The sequence below is a fragment of the Hydractinia symbiolongicarpus genome, chromosome 7 (assembly GCF_029227915.1).
Source record: "Hydractinia symbiolongicarpus strain clone_291-10 chromosome 7, HSymV2.1, whole genome shotgun sequence".
Taxonomy (NCBI): Eukaryota; Metazoa; Cnidaria; class Hydrozoa; order Anthoathecata; family Hydractiniidae; genus Hydractinia; species Hydractinia symbiolongicarpus.
Genome location: NC_079881.1, coordinates 19,502,579 through 19,520,024, shown reverse-complemented (window position 1 = coordinate 19,520,024; position 17,446 = coordinate 19,502,579). Strand labels below are relative to the sequence as shown.

Below are 17,446 nucleotides of genomic sequence, written 5' to 3'. Positions count from 1 at the left end.
TAAAATAAATAAACAAATTACGTACGAAGAATAATAAAAAGACTGATGACGAGGGTTCCTAGTTTATAGTCGAAATCAAAAGTACAGGTATTTAAATGTTCGAATAGAGAACTGAATACTGGTTTGGATAAGAAATTATATTACAAAAAACCTGAATATGAAAAACATGTATTCGGTTGATAAGTTTGAAACACGTGGTGTGTGCTTGACCTGCAAGATACGACGTGTTTTGTTTTCTCACCTGGAATATATGACCCGTTTGTTGTTTCGTCTCGCGTTTTTCATCGACGCTCACGGTGGAATCAATGTCTTTCTTCGCTCGAGATCTTGAGAAATCTTCGTATAGTTTAACCTTGATATAACAATACGAAGATATTTTAATACGAATAGGAATGTTAATCATTCTTACCTTAATGCTTGCACAATCCTCGAGGTTCTATTCCAAATTTTTTCCTCTTCTGCAAACAATTTTGTCCCTTAAGTTTTAAGTTGATTGACGCAGCTAGGCGATTTAAAAGTGCGCAGAGATTTCAAGCTCTGCCTTGACAAGACAGTGAAGGTCGACTTTTATCCAAAGAATGCATTTTTTCTTTCACCTTAAGATTATTTTCTAACCCTACATTTCAAATGTTGATAAAGAGCAAAGTTTTTAAGACTAAAATTAAAAAAAGGCAATGCAATTTTTATTAAAAAAACATTTCATAGCAATAATTAGAAGTTCAATTTCAAATACTTCTATGAAGAAGAAAAAGAGTTGTGATTGAGTAGAAATAGAACTCTTTGATTTTTCTGACATTACGATAAAAAATTTTTAATTCATCCTAATTCACCCTGGTGAAGCTTATCTCTTTTTATTGTTTCCTCTATTTCCTCAACCATCCTGTGCATTGTTATTAGCGAAGATATTGTATTCGAAATGTATTCGAAAGCCGACGACTTGCCGAAACATATTACTACTACAGATAAAACAGAAACCTGCAGAGGACTCAAGTCACAATAGTAATCCTGAGTGATCTTGGGTGGCAGATCTTGTAGTACATCCTCTTTTACTCTTCGAAGCAAGAATGGGAGAGTCTGCTTGTGTAAAGCCTCCATGGCTAGAGCTCCTGCGTTAGAAAAGTAGTTTATATCCATCATTACACAACAAACAAACAATTAAACACACAAACAAACTAAGTAACAACGAGATAAACACAAGATAAATAGTTAACACAATGATTCTCAGGAATTAACGTCGCGTTTACATAAAAGTTTCACTTAGTTCAAGTAAACTTAAATTTCAAGCTGAAGTGGATTGCCATCGCGTTTACCTGAGCGTTACTATCCCGAAATAATTTAAAAATTCGGGCATAGCAAGCTGTGACACCATCTGAGTTTCACTTTGATTTGTTTAATGCGACTTTTACAACGGCCGTGGATTTTACTTCGGCCTTTCAGAAGGAAATGAAATTCATATCGGAAGGAGATTGAAGGTAGAATGTTACCAGTTCATAGATTGCCAACAGAGAACGAATTTCGCTGCACTTTAACGAAGTGGAACTCTGATGTAAATGTCGCCTAAAACAATCATCATTTTATCACGTTTTAGAATAACATCTTCACCTGCTTCTTGCTCTTTTGAGGATGACTTCGCATCTCGGCTCTGCAGGATTGGTTTGCCAAATCGAGCTATAAATTCTTTTTCCGAACCAAGAAAGCCCGGCATTAGAAAATCAAATAGCGACCAGAGTTCAAGTACATTGTTTTGTATCGGTGTACCAGACAGTATCAACCGATGGTTCGCCTTCAATTGCCTGATGACTTTTGATAACTGAAAGAAAGGTCCCCATTTTGCTTCAGACACACACAAAAAAAAACATGCAACGATTTAAGAGCTTTTTTAGTGCAGAAGGTTGTGACGTATTTCAGTATATACCTTGTGATAGCAACGTATACACTACAGTTTTGACGTTTTTGACTAGTCGTTTAACCAAAATGACTTTTTCAAATATACGATGATATGTAGAAAAAAGTTCGGGCATTAGAGTGAACAGGTAAACACAATGAATCACGGTGATTGGTTGGGCGATGAGTTTAGTTTGATCATACCCAAAACTTATTCCAACGATTACGATTGCACAAGAATAAGTACGTACTTTCGTTTTACTGTTTTTGATGATATGGCCTTCATCAAGAACGCAATAATTCCAATGCTTTGATCTAAACAAAAAAACACAATAATAAACCACAAAATAATATAGTAATTTTTCTTTCAAGTGGAAGTAAATAATGCTTTGCTTGTATCATAAATTTGGAATAAAAAGGAGGCTGTAATATTGGTCACGACTTGTCAGTAGACCTTAGAAACATGCACAAAGTTTGAAAACGAAATCCCGATGGCACAAGCTTTGGAAATCATAACGATCCAATGGAAGATGGAGCCAGATACTTTAAGTTAACTTTTAAAGAAGCGACATAGAGAGGAATGGGTAAAATAAGAAATTACGCTTACAAGAAGAAGTCTGAGTCGTTGCGGATGATGTCATATGAAGCAACCATTAAATTGTATTTCGAAAAACATTCTCGCAGCCTAAAAACAGAGCGTGAATACTAGATAGAGTAACATCAACATACAACAACAAAACAACAAAAACCACAACACCATTCAACAGTGCAGACATTAAGAATATCAAACCTGACTGTATAAGAGAAATACAGATTTAAGAGAGAAACTGTATGTCAAACAGATAATAGAATCTAAGGGTAGAATGCATTTGTGAAATACGAGGACAATATTTTTTATTACAAGCCAGCTTGTTTGCTAAGGACCTTTTGTTAGGCAACAATCACACATTGAGCATTTTTCACAGTACTCAAAATGTTTTGAAGGAGAAAGATGGAAAAAAAGAAAACAACATATTTCATGGTGCCTTTAGAAGGATTGGAATATTATTCGTTTAGGAGGAGATTTCAGAATTGTTAAAAAGGAGTTCAAACCGTCATTTTATTTTATCACCACATTCTTGGCAAATAACAATTCTTTAAAGAAATACCTTTGGCGATCGTTAGGTGAACCAGTGTAGTGCAGAGGTTTTAAGTGTTCCTTGTGACAAAACTTCTCAACTTCGTAACACCAGTGACCTGTTAAGGTGGGTGGGCAAACCACCAAAGAAGGGAGCGGCCTGAACTCTTCTTTTCCTGAAATCTAAAATAGAAAAAAGTCAACAATTATAAGGAAAAAGAACTGAGACTCAAAAAAAAAATCTGTTTTTTAAAACTGTGAGTAAATTGATAATTTTAACAAACCTTGTACTTCTTTAACGTGTTATGGTAATCTGCTGCCATTATACAAATGGATTGCAGTGTCTTACCCAGTCCCATATCTTAAAGAAGGCGTTAAGAAGGCAAATAGGTAACGATAAGATTCCGACTTTTTCGCACGAAATAGGCCATTATATATAGAAAACGTGAAAGAAAAGGATACCATCGCATAGTATACCGTGAAGATTGTATTTCTTCAAAAAAGCTAGCCAGTTGACTCCATCCTAAATCACAACAACATAAGATTAAAATTAGTTCCAATACCATGGCAACAATTATGTGGCATCGAATGAAAGGACTGTGCAATTGTCATACTTTAGGATACTTTAGGATATAGTTTACACTTAAAATTATTTAGTTTAGTGACAACTAGTAACAATGTGAGTAACAACGACGGCGACGACGCCTCCATACGACGACTATCAATACCAACATATTCAAAAAAAGGACCCTAACTCCCATAACGCAGTAAGAAAAAATAACATAAACCTGTTGGTACTTTCTTAAGTCGCATTTAATTGGTATAGGAATTGCAAATTGATCTAACTTTGTTCCATCAAGTAGTTGTTCCAAAAAACGCCTTTCAGATTCTTTCTTTTCGATCAGTACTTTTGACATGCAGGGTGGATCTGGAATGCCAGCCTGTGATATGTGAATTGCAGGAAACATTTTATTTTGCAACGCAATGTTTCTTAAAAAACTATCCAGTTTGGTTTTTAAGCATTTCAAGCCTCGTGTTTCTTAAACTCGTGTTTCTTATGCTACATGTTATGTTAATCTTCCCTCTTTTTTCTTTCTTTTTATTTTGTTTATTATTTTTATGATAACCTCATTCAATTTCATATTTCATAATTTTCATCTGTTAAAGGCAGATTTATCCTTTTTGGATAATTTAAAAGGTTTTTCTTGTTCTGTTTCATAACATCAAGCTGGCAAAATGTTTATTAAGCTTTTTGCATCATGAGCCTCATGTTTCTTAAACTTGCGATTCTTAAAAAAAATGTGTCCCACAATGGACTGTACTCCAGTTTTCTGATAATGTCATCACTCTAAATTTTTCTGTATAGATCGGCTAAACAGTTAACAAGCCAATAAAACTTCACCTGTTTTTTCTTACCTATTATATATTTCTGTGCCTGCATGTAGCAGATAGACTACAACATAGATCAACTGTATATAAATTTGCACTCAAATTGTTAATGAAGAAGAAAAGGATTAACTCCAACTAATGACACACTTTACACAGTTTTGTAAAAAGTAAATACACAACTACAGAACTGACAGACTACCTCTAGTGGCATGAGCTGAACAAGAGTAGCAAAACAACTAGTTGCCATCAATCGAATGTCTTCTACTTGGTCGCTCATCCTTCCAAGGACTGGCACAATGAGCAAAACGATATATGGTAGAATATCAATACCCAAATTATCAATCACGTCTAAAGTTTGTTGATTAAGGAAACATGTGGAGGCAAATAAAGAAGGGAAGTGAAAGTGGAAAGATATAGCAAATATAACATTCTTTTGGAACTTAAAATAATAAACATTGCCCATGTAAAGGTCCATGGGTCTGTCGATTCTCAGACTTTCGCCATTGTACAAATTTTTCTGCATCGCTGTTTCGTGCATTCCTGCCCGCCTGTTAGCACGAAGTAATGAAATTTACTTGGACCGAGATTATCACTATAATTACTACTATAATTATTACTAAAATTAGTAATAATCCACGAAATAGCAATGTAGGTTATATGTTTTTGTAGAAAAATCACAGGATTATAAGCTACCATTTTGAACAATCAACCACAATACGGGTATTTGAACAGATATTGTTTATACAGGGTAATACATTGCACCTTATTATGAGGATTGTTTATGATAACCGAAATACGTAAACAAAAAGTTTTATTAGTTTAACAGTGTTTAAGGTTTAAGTAGAAAAATTGTAACTTTATTTGCCCAATGATAGGTTTATCATCGATTCTTTACACTTGATGAAAAGATACTGACTAACGCCTCAATGGCACCTTGTCTTCCTATGATGTCGTCACTTTGACCAAGAATACTAACAACTTTAGTGAGAATAATTTCCATCGTTTCAGTTGTGATTATCTTGCTCAATGTACCCAGACATCTTGCAGCCATATGCCTGACACATGTGAATGGATATTGAAGATAAGTTATAACGTTTGGTAGCAGTTGAACTAGCTAAATCAAAACATGGTAAGTTCGTTTGCTACTAAAGGAGTGCAGAAATAGTGCTCATAGAATTTTTTTGTTTTGTCACATTCTAAAAGCAAATTGATTTGTTCTTCAAAGGAATGATTTACTTTTCGAAATACTTTGGAACTTCTATCATAAATGATAAAAACACAGCAAACAGAAAGAAAACATCAACTCTTTAGCAGAAAAAGACAGAAAGATAACGGGTTACCTTTATCTTTAGTGCTTTATGTAATGACCGTGCTGTTGTTTCAAGTACTTGCATTGATGTGATCAGTTGTTTGATTTCTTCCTGGTCAACCATATGTTGTTTCACTAATTCTAAGAAAAAAATAGATCTACTTTTATAGATAGTATTAAATAGGTATAGCAAGACTGTTAGTTACAACATACTGTGGTCCATAACTTTATCTTTTAGCATGATAAACATTGTTTCCCATAAGGATGGTAGAGCAGTTGGTAGATGTTCGCCTAAAATGTCTGCACAAGAAGATAATGCTGTTTCTGCTCCGTGCCGTTGAATTCTTAAAATTCTGGCATTCTATAAACAAATTACAGAAGATATTATATTCTTTTGTTTCTAAAAAATATACAAAAAAGAAATGGCAATAAACAAACCTCCTCTGTTTCTGTCTGGTTGAATAGCGAAGAAGTCAATGAAGCATCTTTAATTGCTTGTGAAGAATTACATCGACTTATTCTTCCACGTTTTGATTGTAAATTTTGAATGGCGTTCTACAACACAAAAAGGAAATTTTAATTAGTAAGATTCATTTGTCCTTTCACAAGCTTAAATTTTGTTGTGAGCTACTAATCAATCAATCAATTAATTGATAAAAAATTTAAAAAAAATTAAAAAAAATTCCTACTTTCTGTTTTCGGTGAAGTGTTAAAATACCAAGCGAGGTACCACATGTTGAAGCATCACTTTTGTTGTTTGAACTTGTCATGCCATCTTCAGTTGGGACAGGTGAATTACTGTTCGACAATAAGCCATCGAGTTGAACAGGTGGTGTTTGGTTGGTGTCATTGCAAACAAAGGAACAGAGATTCTTGATGATCTTCCCATTAGGAGAAGGAGATCTGTTTACACACAACATTAGCAACTGTGCAAGCGCTACTGCAGTCCGTTTCTAAAAATAAAATTTAGCCTATCATGAAATTTGCACAATTTTTCATTACAAAGGTTTTAAGAAAATCCTTATAAGTACAATGTTTCGGATTTCATTTTTTAAAACACTCATATAAACATAGTTGTTGCTTTATTCTTTATAAAACAAATTGTAAACATTCCAATCAAAAACAAAGTCTAATCAAACAAAAGGAAATTGTAAAAATTCCAATCTGAAACAGACTATAGGAAAAACTAATGTTGTAACAAATGTGTAATAAAATTTCTATCTTGATTTGCACAAAACATGATGTAAAATTCCTGTTTTAAAAAATAGAGAAGTTAATAATGTAGCAATAAAGATATTGTGCTGCAAGCTCCATATTTATTTTTCCTCATTCCTTTTGTATCACTTTTTCTTCTTAAATCGCCCACCATTTTTAATCGTCAAAAATATATTAAAGAAAGAATTATGATAATTACACCTTACTTGCATTTGAGAATCTTCTTCTTTTTTCACTGAATCCATTATAGGTCGTATCACAGGATTTAGTTTGGCAGGTAGTTGTTGCAATGCAATCAATGCTGCTGCCACACTTGACTGAACTCTACAAATCAAAAGATATTCATATAATATTGCTTGACACAACTAAATTGGATGACACAAAAGGCAGTGTAAATCTCTAAAAAACAAACAAAAACTAAAAAATTTAGTTATCACAAATTTTCTATCTATGAGATCAGCCATAAATACAGGTTCAGGCTGTTTTCAGGAGAGGGTGAGATAACACTGGCAGACCTTCAGTTACACACAAAATAATTTACGAATGCTATCAACAATGGATGAATTTGATGATCAGTTAAATAGAAAAAAAGAATCTATTAGTGACATTGTGCACTTGTAAAAACAAAAAACATATCCCCACCTTGTATAAAGCTTCTGAAACTCACTCTGCATATTTCCTATTGTAACTAACAAAGATTGCTGTTTGGATTCTGCAGCTTTCAAATCCTTTGGTCGTAGTTTTAAAGAGAATTCATTAAACTTTGCTGTAGCTATCATAGACGCACTATCAAGATTGTATGAACCTGGTGGAATGGAGGAAGATATATCAATGTTTTGTTCTCTGAATAGTAAAACCAAAGCCTGTGTGTCCATCTGCAAACGTTGATGAAGAGATAACAATTCTTCGTACATTATTTGATTCGTTAAAACCTGTTGCATCTTTACAATAATATTTTGCGGACATGTAACATTCTAAAAAAATGCATTAACATAAAATCAATACTTTAATCTCTTTAAGAGAAGGCAAAGTAATTATCAAAGCAAATCAAATGAAAACTCTAAAGGGTTCAATCATGTGCAATTTTACAGCAACAAAGGTTTTTGAGAAGAAAACATGTTAGGAAAATAAGTTAAAACATCACGTAGAAATGATGAGGAAAAAGCATGTAGTCATCATCTTTTGGATTGCTTAGCACCTAATATTTAACCCTAACCATTAGTGAATAAAAAGAAGACCCAAATTGTTTAGGAATATCACTCTAGCCAGGGTGACAGGAAAACAGGGTGTTTGTTATAGAAATCGTGTGTCACTAAAAAAATATTTAGAGTGCACACATAATGGGAATCACGTTTTGACTCAAAAAAATCTTTCAAATCCTTGTGTCTTGGGATTTTCTGAATGGAATATATAGAAAAGTTATCAAATCAGGGAAAAACAAAAATATTGTTGTAAATCTGAAACGTGAGTCTCCATACAATAATCATTTTTAAAACTTTTCATATATTTTCTACATTCCTTTCCGTTACATGACAAAGATGGAGAGAGGAAACGTTGCAATAACATGGACAATATAAATAAAATAACAGAATTAGAATAAATTAATATAGATATTTCTAGTTGCTGATATCAACAAAAATTAATTGGATTTACCTGATCAAGTTAAGTTACCTGATCAAAATAACATCACTGACTAGTAGGCTATAAACTAACTTCCCCAACTTCAACTCAACTTCTATGTCTACTTGTCGCATAAAAATTAGAACTTAACATTAAAATTAAATATGAACAAAATATCCCACCATCCTCATAATCATCAAACGCAACAAAATTATCACCCATCATTAACAACCTTAAAGTCTTTTACAGTAAAAATTCACCCAACTTTTCCACATGATTTCCTTTATGACATCTCCGGACTTTCATGACATCTCCCGACTTTCCCATGACCCGTTATGATTCTCCCTGACTTTAGACAATGAACATTGTATGGATCAACAAATTTAAAATGTTGAAAAACACTTCAGGGTGAATTAAAAATATATGAAACCTAAAATTAAAACAAAGTAGCTTTATACCCATAACTTTATTTCTTAGTTTAATGGGATTTTCAAATGAATTATCAGTGTCAGGCAATGTCTATTAACTTAAATCATACTTTTTACAACAGGTGTAAAGACTATGCTAACAGTTACATTAACACCTAATCATTGTAACCAAAAAAGACAAAAATGACGAGTATCATATTTCAGGCTTAAAAATATGCTCTTACCACACTTGCTTTCGCCCACTCATTGACAACCATAGCGCCAACCATTTGTTGAATAGCAGAAGAAGAGGCAAGCAATGTTTCCACAGCATTTAGTATGTACACAACAGGTTGCGAGGATGAATACGATGATAATGTTGTTAATAAAATGCCAAACACTCTACAAAAAAATAATATCAACCTTCAAATGATCTGTATGTAATTATGAGAAACTAGTCGATAAAGCCTGTAGAAAAATCCACTGAGGCAGGATAAAATTGAAAAATAAGCGTCATATAAATTTTAATGATGTCAACAACTCATCTGCACAAAAAAAATTAGAACTTTGTTTTTATGTTGTGCCTCTATTGCGTAGAGCTTAAAGCGCTGATCAAGAAAATGTATGTAATCACGTGCTTTTGATGAATGGTTAATGAGATATAAGGGTTTAAAAATTTTCCTGACGTCACCAAAGTTCCGAATAAAGTGTAAAAATTTTTTTTTAGAAATTTGTATACCTGCTGCTTTCATTGTATAGATCTTGAAACACTGATCAAGAAAATGTATAGAATCGTTTACTTTTGACAAATGGTAGCAGAGATATTAGGGTTTAAAGTTTCTTGATGACGTCATCAGCCCGCCACTCCCAAACGGATTCGGGGACCCAGGTTTGGAAAACTCACCCAAATTGCTCCAGGTGGTCCCTAATTACCTATGCAGTGAAAAATCATTGACGTCACCACCTCGTTTCCAAATTATTTGACCTTAAAGTTTTACGTGAACTGTGATGGCTTCATTAATTTAATATACTTTCTTTTTTGACGTTAATATTATTTTAACGTTAAAATTTGGTAAATTACAGAACAATTTCATGGGCGATGTTTTACAGACTTTATCAAAGAAAATAAGAATATAATCCACTCTGCAAAAGTCAGACAGACAGACAGACAGACAGACAGACAGACGGAACTGGCGTATTATTATATAGATAAGACCTACTTCACGCACCTTACAAATGTTCAGAAAACGCTTTTTACAAACACTTGTTTTTAATTTTTAAGCTCTACAACATGGGCTCAACAGTATTTTCCACTTTGGATCCTTCTAAAAATTAATGCTTTTAAAAATATATTAAGAAAGAGTTTCAATGCTCTCAAAATGCAGTTATTAAATGTCCAATTCCAAACCTTGCTGCACTTATTCTCGACTTTAACACATTTGAATCTTTTACAGCAGTGTCTGCTTCCATCTCAGTGGAGGCTATGTAATAAGACCTTCCTGCTTCATCTGCTTTCCCCTAAAAATTAAAGTTCTAGAATAAAACACAATTTAAGGTACATAATCAACCATATGGGGTAAACATCTGTTCTCCATGTGAGCATGCGTTTTGGTGGAGAATAATAATGTCCTTCCTCTGCATTGTTAGATCTAAATTAATATTCCTCTGCACCAAGTCTGTTTTATTACATTCTGCCAAGTCTTTCTCAGTCTCCCTCTGGTCTTTGTCCCACCAGTATGAAGTCTGTACACTTTTTTTTCCAATTATCCTCCTCCATGGATTTTAGAATTAAGGTACCTTATTTAATTTTCTATCCCAGTGGGAAAGTTGGACTCTAAATCCTTCATTCTTAGTAGCAAGGCATACAAAAAGTGCTAAAAAGAAGGGCTATTTCAAGAGATTTATCACCTATCACCTTAGTATGTTTCTTGGTTACATTTGGGCAACAGTGTTAAATGTATGACCACTAGACCTCGTAATGCATTATAATTTTGTCCAACTTGCCCCACTGCAAAGAATATCAAGGATGGTATCTTACTCCAACATCGCATATATATGATTTACAGCCCAAGTTTTACTACCATATAGCATAACATTGGTTATAACTAGTTTCTAAGTTCATTAATGAGAATGGATATCGAGAACACAAAATTAACAAAACTTGCTTTATTGACAAAAGATAAAAATAAGGACTTTTGTATTCTTCTTTCCTATAATGCAATAAATAACTAGCAGATAGAACTTGAGTTACCACAGAATTTTTTTAAATGTTGTTACATCCGGATAAAAAATTATGATTATTGACAACATTTAAAAGGATAGGTGAGAAAAAAACATGCCAGATTTACACATAAAAATCTCTACTCTACCTTTTCTGTGCCTGTCATAGGGCCAGCAACATTGTCATAAGTTAACAGGGTACCATCTATAGGGACATTAGCTGGATAAATTGCTAGACGAAACCATGTTGGAGCGTGATGGTATATGGCTTGTTCAAGTTGCTGCGGAGGAGAACATCGCACAGTCATGGCCCAAACCTGCAATTAAATGCATTGTATTTGCGCTTTTAAACTCACATTCTTATAGGGTACTGAAACAAAGAAATAAATAAGAAAAAGATACAAAATGTTGCCAGGCTGGTTGGCATGCTTGTCACGTTTTGAAAACAAACTTGCTTAAAATTGTTTGTTTAAAAATCAAAATTTTTGTTGCTATCATTTTCGAAATGTTTTTTGTGTGTTCTCCTTACTATCAACAATGAAACATACATTATCATCAAACTTGTTATTTAGGTACTGCAGAAGAAACATATAGGGTTTAAAGATTGAAGAAATTTAAGGCAGAAATTCAAGGCTAGGCAGAAATTTAAAAAAACGCATACCTTACACGCTGCTTCTCTAATGCCATCAACGTTCTCCAATACAATTCTTTGGTAAATTTGCCTCATTTGTTCAGGGATAATAGAATGTAGCCAAGAAGTACTCTAGATATTTAACAATATAAATATAACTTCAAAAGTTGTGCTCAGGATTTTCATTGAAAGGAGATATTTTGTCTCCCTTGATTTATGCAAGCTTTTTAATTGCATGCATATGTGCATATACAATAGTAATATCACTTGAGGAAATAATTTTTGCAAAAATAACATTTTGCGATTTCGAAACTTATTGTTAGTCATACAATTTGTGAAATCAAGCTCTCTCTGAATCAAATTATAAGGTTATGTTTTTACTTAACAAAAACAAAATTTGGGAAAAATTAAATTTTAATTCTTTACCTAAATTTCGTTTTTATTAGTTTTCCCTTTTAGAAAATTTATTATTCACAGAAATTAATTCCTTTAAGTAAAACATGTTAATATTTTCATGTAAACAAAACAATGTTAAACCCATACTTTTGATGTTGACAGAATAATGTCCAGTGTTTTTAGGGAAGACATTCGCACGGAAGTGATGTTGTGTTTAAAAAATGGCCACAACCTTGGTACCAGTTCGCTCATGTTGCTGTCAGTATTTTCGTGTTGCATGTTAAGGTTAATAGAAACAAGCGATGCTAAAAGACACATGACACTGTTTGTGGATGCTGTCAGATCATCCAAATCCAACAAAATATCCCATAAAATAGTTGAAATAACCGCAACCTAATGAAAAATTTGAAAAGATAGAAGTAGAATTCTAGTTTTTAGGTGTTTACAATTGGTGGGGTAAGGGAAATTAATACACTATTTATCATAATTAACCACACAAAATGTGTGTCTGCACATGGGGTGGAAAAACTATTAATATTATTGACTGTAATTCAAATTACTTCAAGAGCATTAAACAATTTCCATTTCTATTTTAAACAGTGAATAACTTGTCTCCGACGTTCGCAAAAACTTTAAAATACAAATTAGCAGCAACAACGTTATGTTTAAACTGGATGTGTTATTATTATCATCCTGCACAGGATTATTTATAACATGATCATGCTGATAAGAAAAAGTTATAATTAAAAAACAACAATCCAATGCATGGAAAGTAGATGATTTCAAATTAGGGGGGTACAAGATACTTTATAAATATTAGGAATTTTTGAAAATTGAGTAAAGATTATTTTATTCCTCTTTGTTCTCAGATAAATTTTTGGAAAATTTCTGTGTTAAATTGGCATTTGTCATTTTATTCTCAATACACAGCGTTTATCATTTCATATTAAATTTGTCATGAGACAAGAAATATAAAACTAGCATGCAACTGGGGGTAGCGAAAATGTCAAAAAGATAATGGGTATCACCCCCCAGTTTGGGAATCCACCTAAACTAGGGGTGATACCCAAATTGGGGGTAGAAGTGATTGTCCCCTATGGGGTTATTAATATTATGTCAGTATTTATTACTTCATTAGGAAATGTTGTGCCAAGAAATTCAGCAACAGGAAGAAGTGCAGCAGCAGCTACAGCTCGAACATCATCATCACCGTCTTGTAAGCCTTTTAAAATCCAAGGTAACGTATGTGGTAGAAGTTCAGTAGCCATATCCTAAGGAATCAAAAACTGATGATAGTTGCTACTTACTAAACTTTGTGCTTTTTTCTATAGAACAGTAAATTCTATTTTAGGTATGTATTAAATTTCCTCAAAAATGGTTTGGAATAAAAAAGATGTTTTGATTTTTAAAAAAAGTAGCATGCAGAAAATATAGTATATTCGTAAAGACTGAGATTGCTTACTATAAAGAGACTCCTTTTTCACATACAAAGGTGGATTTGTGACTTTTACAAATTTCAACTAAATTGACAAAACCTAATCTGCACAAAAACCATGCAATATTTAATCTGCACAAAAAGTTTATTTTACATTGTCCTGTATTTTTTTTTCAATTTTTGCAATCACTTTGGTATTTTCTTTCATTTTTTTATAACTTCCTGCTTGCTTCAAAAGCTGTTATTTTTCCGACCATACTGTATACAAGAAATAGATGGTAATGCTGTATAATTCAAATTGGGCATAGCAATAAGAACAATATGGAAACGTGGCAGCATAATTATGTACAAGAAAATAAGCTATATTAATGATTCACTTATGAGTCAGTGGTATTTTAGTGACCCATTGCTATATATATTAACAACTTTGCGAAAACTATTACAGAGAATATTGTTTGCTGTGCATAACTTGTCAGGTGAGCATACACAAAACACCAAATAAAATACCCACAAAAAACTGTACAAGTAGATAAAGAATGTCACCTTTCTGACAGCCAGCATGTATTTCAAACCAAGCAGTCCTCCATGCCTAACTTGCCATTCATTTTGCTCTTGAAGTTTTATAAGTATGCTAAACACTTTTAAAACACTTTCATTAGTCATATGATGTAGAACTGTGCCAAGAGTTTGTGCACATGTTTCATGGACTGGTGCAACCACCTACAAGAAAACAATTATTGCCTTACAAAAATTACATTATTTGTTGAGCAGTTGTTGTACAATAGTTACAAAAAAATTTCATTGTTACAACTTTATTGGAAACATGTGTACAACAAAGCCACGCAAGAATATTGTGACACAATCAGGGAATTCCACGAAGAAAACAACACACGTGCTACACATCGCACGCGTAAATCTATTTTAGAAAATTTGAGCGTGCGTTTTTTCGATTTTTTTCCTGGTTTATATTATTTCACTCTTATCAGTTCCGTGAGTGTTCTTTAAGTGGTGTAAAAGTGCTAAATATTTTAACAAAACACCTTAGTTCGTTGTAGGAAGTAATTTATAATAGGTAAATAACATATAATTAAATTTAAACAGTGGACGAAGAGATGCTGACACGTGCCACACGTTGCACTTACTGCAATGGTCTGCCATTTTGTTTGTAGTGCTATTTATCCCAACCTTGTTGTTGTTATATTTTCTCCGTAGGTTATCTATTACTATAACAATGGTAAAAATGGAAGTCATTTTTTATTTATTGAGGTTTCAAGTTTTGTTTGTTAGCTTTTGGGAGACGGCTTGTGTGGAATAGTTTAAGCTGTTTTTAGATTTAAAGTTGTTCTTTAGATTTTTAAAAGTAAAACAAGAAAGACATTTCCGAAGTCTATCTGTTAGGTAGTACAAAATATTTTCAAAACAACATCTTCTAAATCAAAATCAATTTCATCTTCATTGTCTTCGCCGTCGTTGGTAATTGGCGTGTATTCTGCATCATCAGACTGCAATGGTCGCTTCGTTGAGTTGTCAATTTGTGTAGTACGCCGTTTTGAAAGCATAAGTTCGACTGCTCTATCGATAATTTCGTTGCGTTCTTGTTCTGACCATAGTTTGTCGTTGCATTTTATCCGGATAACATCCCGCATTGCTTCATGTGATAATCGCAGCCTGCGGTCAGTCATCATCATCGTCAAAATGCTGAAGCATCTTTCAACAGTTGAGTTTGATACTGATATGGACATGACCATTGAAAGGAGTAAACAAATATTTGGGAATTGCTCCTTACAACGCATGATGATATGACGCCAAACAATCGCATTCTTTGTTCCGAGATCGGTAAACTTTGCCTTTACGTAGCGCCTGCAAGATTTCCACTCCTTTAATACACAACCAATGTCAAAGCCTGCCTGGTTCAATGGTACATCGAAATGCGTAGATAGAGCAATAACTTGGTCGTCTCCAAAATTAATTTCGTCTGACCAAGACAAGATATCCATCCACCGCATATCTTTAAAGATAGAAGCTTCAAAGTCAGCGAAGCGTTGCTCAAGAACTTCGATTAGTTCTAATGCTACCCGCTTTTTGGCTTGAGATGAAGCTTCTCTGGTGACTTCGTTCGCATTTTTAATGCCTGTTATCTTCAGCTCTATCGCTTGACGTGAGGCAGGTTTTTTTCTCATGTCGCCTTTAACAATTCTTTTGACAGCGATATATTTCTCTCCTAAGTCGGTTTCTTCAATAACACAATAGTTCGCGATATTGGAATCCATCATTTCCTCGTCCGTACATGCAGTATCCGCCAAATCCTGCTGCTCTAGTTTGGCTACATTTACTGCAGGGCTTACGTCGAAGGGCATTATGGATTCACACTCGAAGACTTTAGATAACGGAGTGGCTTTTTCCAATAGATCTAAGTAACCTGCAGTTAGGCAAAGTATGCGATAGTCCTGAAACTTGTGCAAAAAACCTCTAATTTTGGCTTTTGTCACGTTCTGGTAACTTCGACCTCCAGTGAATGATACAGCATTCTCGCATGTCATCAAGAATACAGGCCAATTAAAGAGGAAATTCTAGATTCCGTCACGTTTGTGGCCAAGAAACCTTGTCCCATGTATCTTAGGAAGCTCTTTGTAATCGACGTTTGCACTTTCTGCCGCATGTCCACATTCGCTTTTAAAACGCCCCGAGTTGCGTAAAAAGAAATAGATAGATAAATAAAATTGCTCTACTTCTGCAAAAACAGAATTTGTCACTACACTCTTAGCTGCTAACTCGATGCGGTGATTTACGCAATGAATTTTTAAAAGCCACTGACGAGATTCAGCCATCTGGGTTAGGACACCTTTATGTGCCCCCATGTTGACACTTGTACCGTCCGCAGTTGCACTTATCATTTTTTTTCGATAGTCCTCGGATGTTATTTGGACTTCATTAATTTAAATGTCTTCAGTGGCAAGGTTGGGTTCATGGCAAGATCGTATGCACACACCATCATTCTACGATAGCACTGGTTAGCTGATGAACGTATTGAAACTGATATCTTTGGCTGCTTGGAACCAGACGGCACGGCGGTCAATCGTTCCTGAATTAAATATATAAAAAATCTGTAATTTCTGTTGCATCAACCTCGTCCCCGGCGCTCTTGGGATTGGGACAACAACAACAACGACAAATGTTTTTAAAAAGTTGCAAGAACGAGGTCGTATCTTGATTATATTAATTAGCGGAAATCTTACTTACAGCAGTTGGAAGTAAACTTTCTAATTCAATTCCTCGTTTGTGTGCCTCGGTGCTTATATGACGATCTACTTGAAATTTAGTAACAGAATTAGTTCCGGATATAAATGCATCAATCGATTTTTTTACTGATCCACGGTAGAACGAAGTACTTTTAAGTGCGGGAGCATGTTTCGCGCATACTTTACACCAAACCTTTGTGACGTACTGTTTGCCATCAATAACTTGAATTTCCCTATCAATAATTCCTGATTTCCCCCAACAATCGAAAGTAGAAAGTTCAACTTTATTTCCTTTTGGCGTCGAAGTCATTATTTTGTGCGTGTTTTCAACAAATAAAGTTTTGAAATAAGATTTTTGTCTCAGACTGTCGCGAATGAAATTTTTTTAAATTTGAAATTTATTTAAAAAACCAATGACAATGCAGAAGGTTTATTTGAAGTCACATGTGTTCATATTGTATCAAATATAAAACCGGTCCCTCGAGAGCTGGTGGCAACAATTAAATTCTGTGCAAAAAAAATGAATGAAAACATTCACATTTTCACACATTTTTCTCTCTCTTCAACAATAAAGAAAAAAAGAT

General features: G+C 33.8%; 1 protein-coding gene across 1 annotated transcript in view; it reads right to left on the bottom strand.

The window, feature by feature from the left end:
* The window catches only part of LOC130649427 (TATA-binding protein-associated factor 172-like), a 44,196-nt gene that overhangs the window by 7,832 nt on the left and 18,918 nt on the right, over positions 1 to 17,446 (bottom strand). Inside the window, exons 11-34 of the mRNA XM_057455704.1 lie at positions 14,167 to 14,343; positions 13,319 to 13,459; positions 12,336 to 12,581; positions 11,823 to 11,924; positions 11,311 to 11,478; positions 10,350 to 10,459; positions 9,187 to 9,343; positions 7,557 to 7,888; positions 7,121 to 7,238; positions 6,389 to 6,652; positions 6,138 to 6,254; positions 5,913 to 6,060; positions 5,731 to 5,840; positions 5,303 to 5,504; positions 4,590 to 4,738; positions 3,790 to 3,942; positions 3,464 to 3,524; positions 3,286 to 3,362; positions 3,033 to 3,184; positions 2,492 to 2,569; positions 2,136 to 2,199; positions 1,603 to 1,810; positions 976 to 1,106; positions 242 to 352 (exon numbers count right to left, since the gene is read on the bottom strand). Coding sequence (XP_057311687.1) covers positions 242 to 352; positions 976 to 1,106; positions 1,603 to 1,810; positions 2,136 to 2,199; positions 2,492 to 2,569; positions 3,033 to 3,184; positions 3,286 to 3,362; positions 3,464 to 3,524; positions 3,790 to 3,942; positions 4,590 to 4,738; positions 5,303 to 5,504; positions 5,731 to 5,840; positions 5,913 to 6,060; positions 6,138 to 6,254; positions 6,389 to 6,652; positions 7,121 to 7,238; positions 7,557 to 7,888; positions 9,187 to 9,343; positions 10,350 to 10,459; positions 11,311 to 11,478; positions 11,823 to 11,924; positions 12,336 to 12,581; positions 13,319 to 13,459; positions 14,167 to 14,343 — 3,576 coding nt within the window. The remainder of the gene's footprint in view (positions 1 to 241; positions 353 to 975; positions 1,107 to 1,602; positions 1,811 to 2,135; positions 2,200 to 2,491; positions 2,570 to 3,032; positions 3,185 to 3,285; positions 3,363 to 3,463; positions 3,525 to 3,789; positions 3,943 to 4,589; positions 4,739 to 5,302; positions 5,505 to 5,730; positions 5,841 to 5,912; positions 6,061 to 6,137; positions 6,255 to 6,388; positions 6,653 to 7,120; positions 7,239 to 7,556; positions 7,889 to 9,186; positions 9,344 to 10,349; positions 10,460 to 11,310; positions 11,479 to 11,822; positions 11,925 to 12,335; positions 12,582 to 13,318; positions 13,460 to 14,166; positions 14,344 to 17,446) is intronic.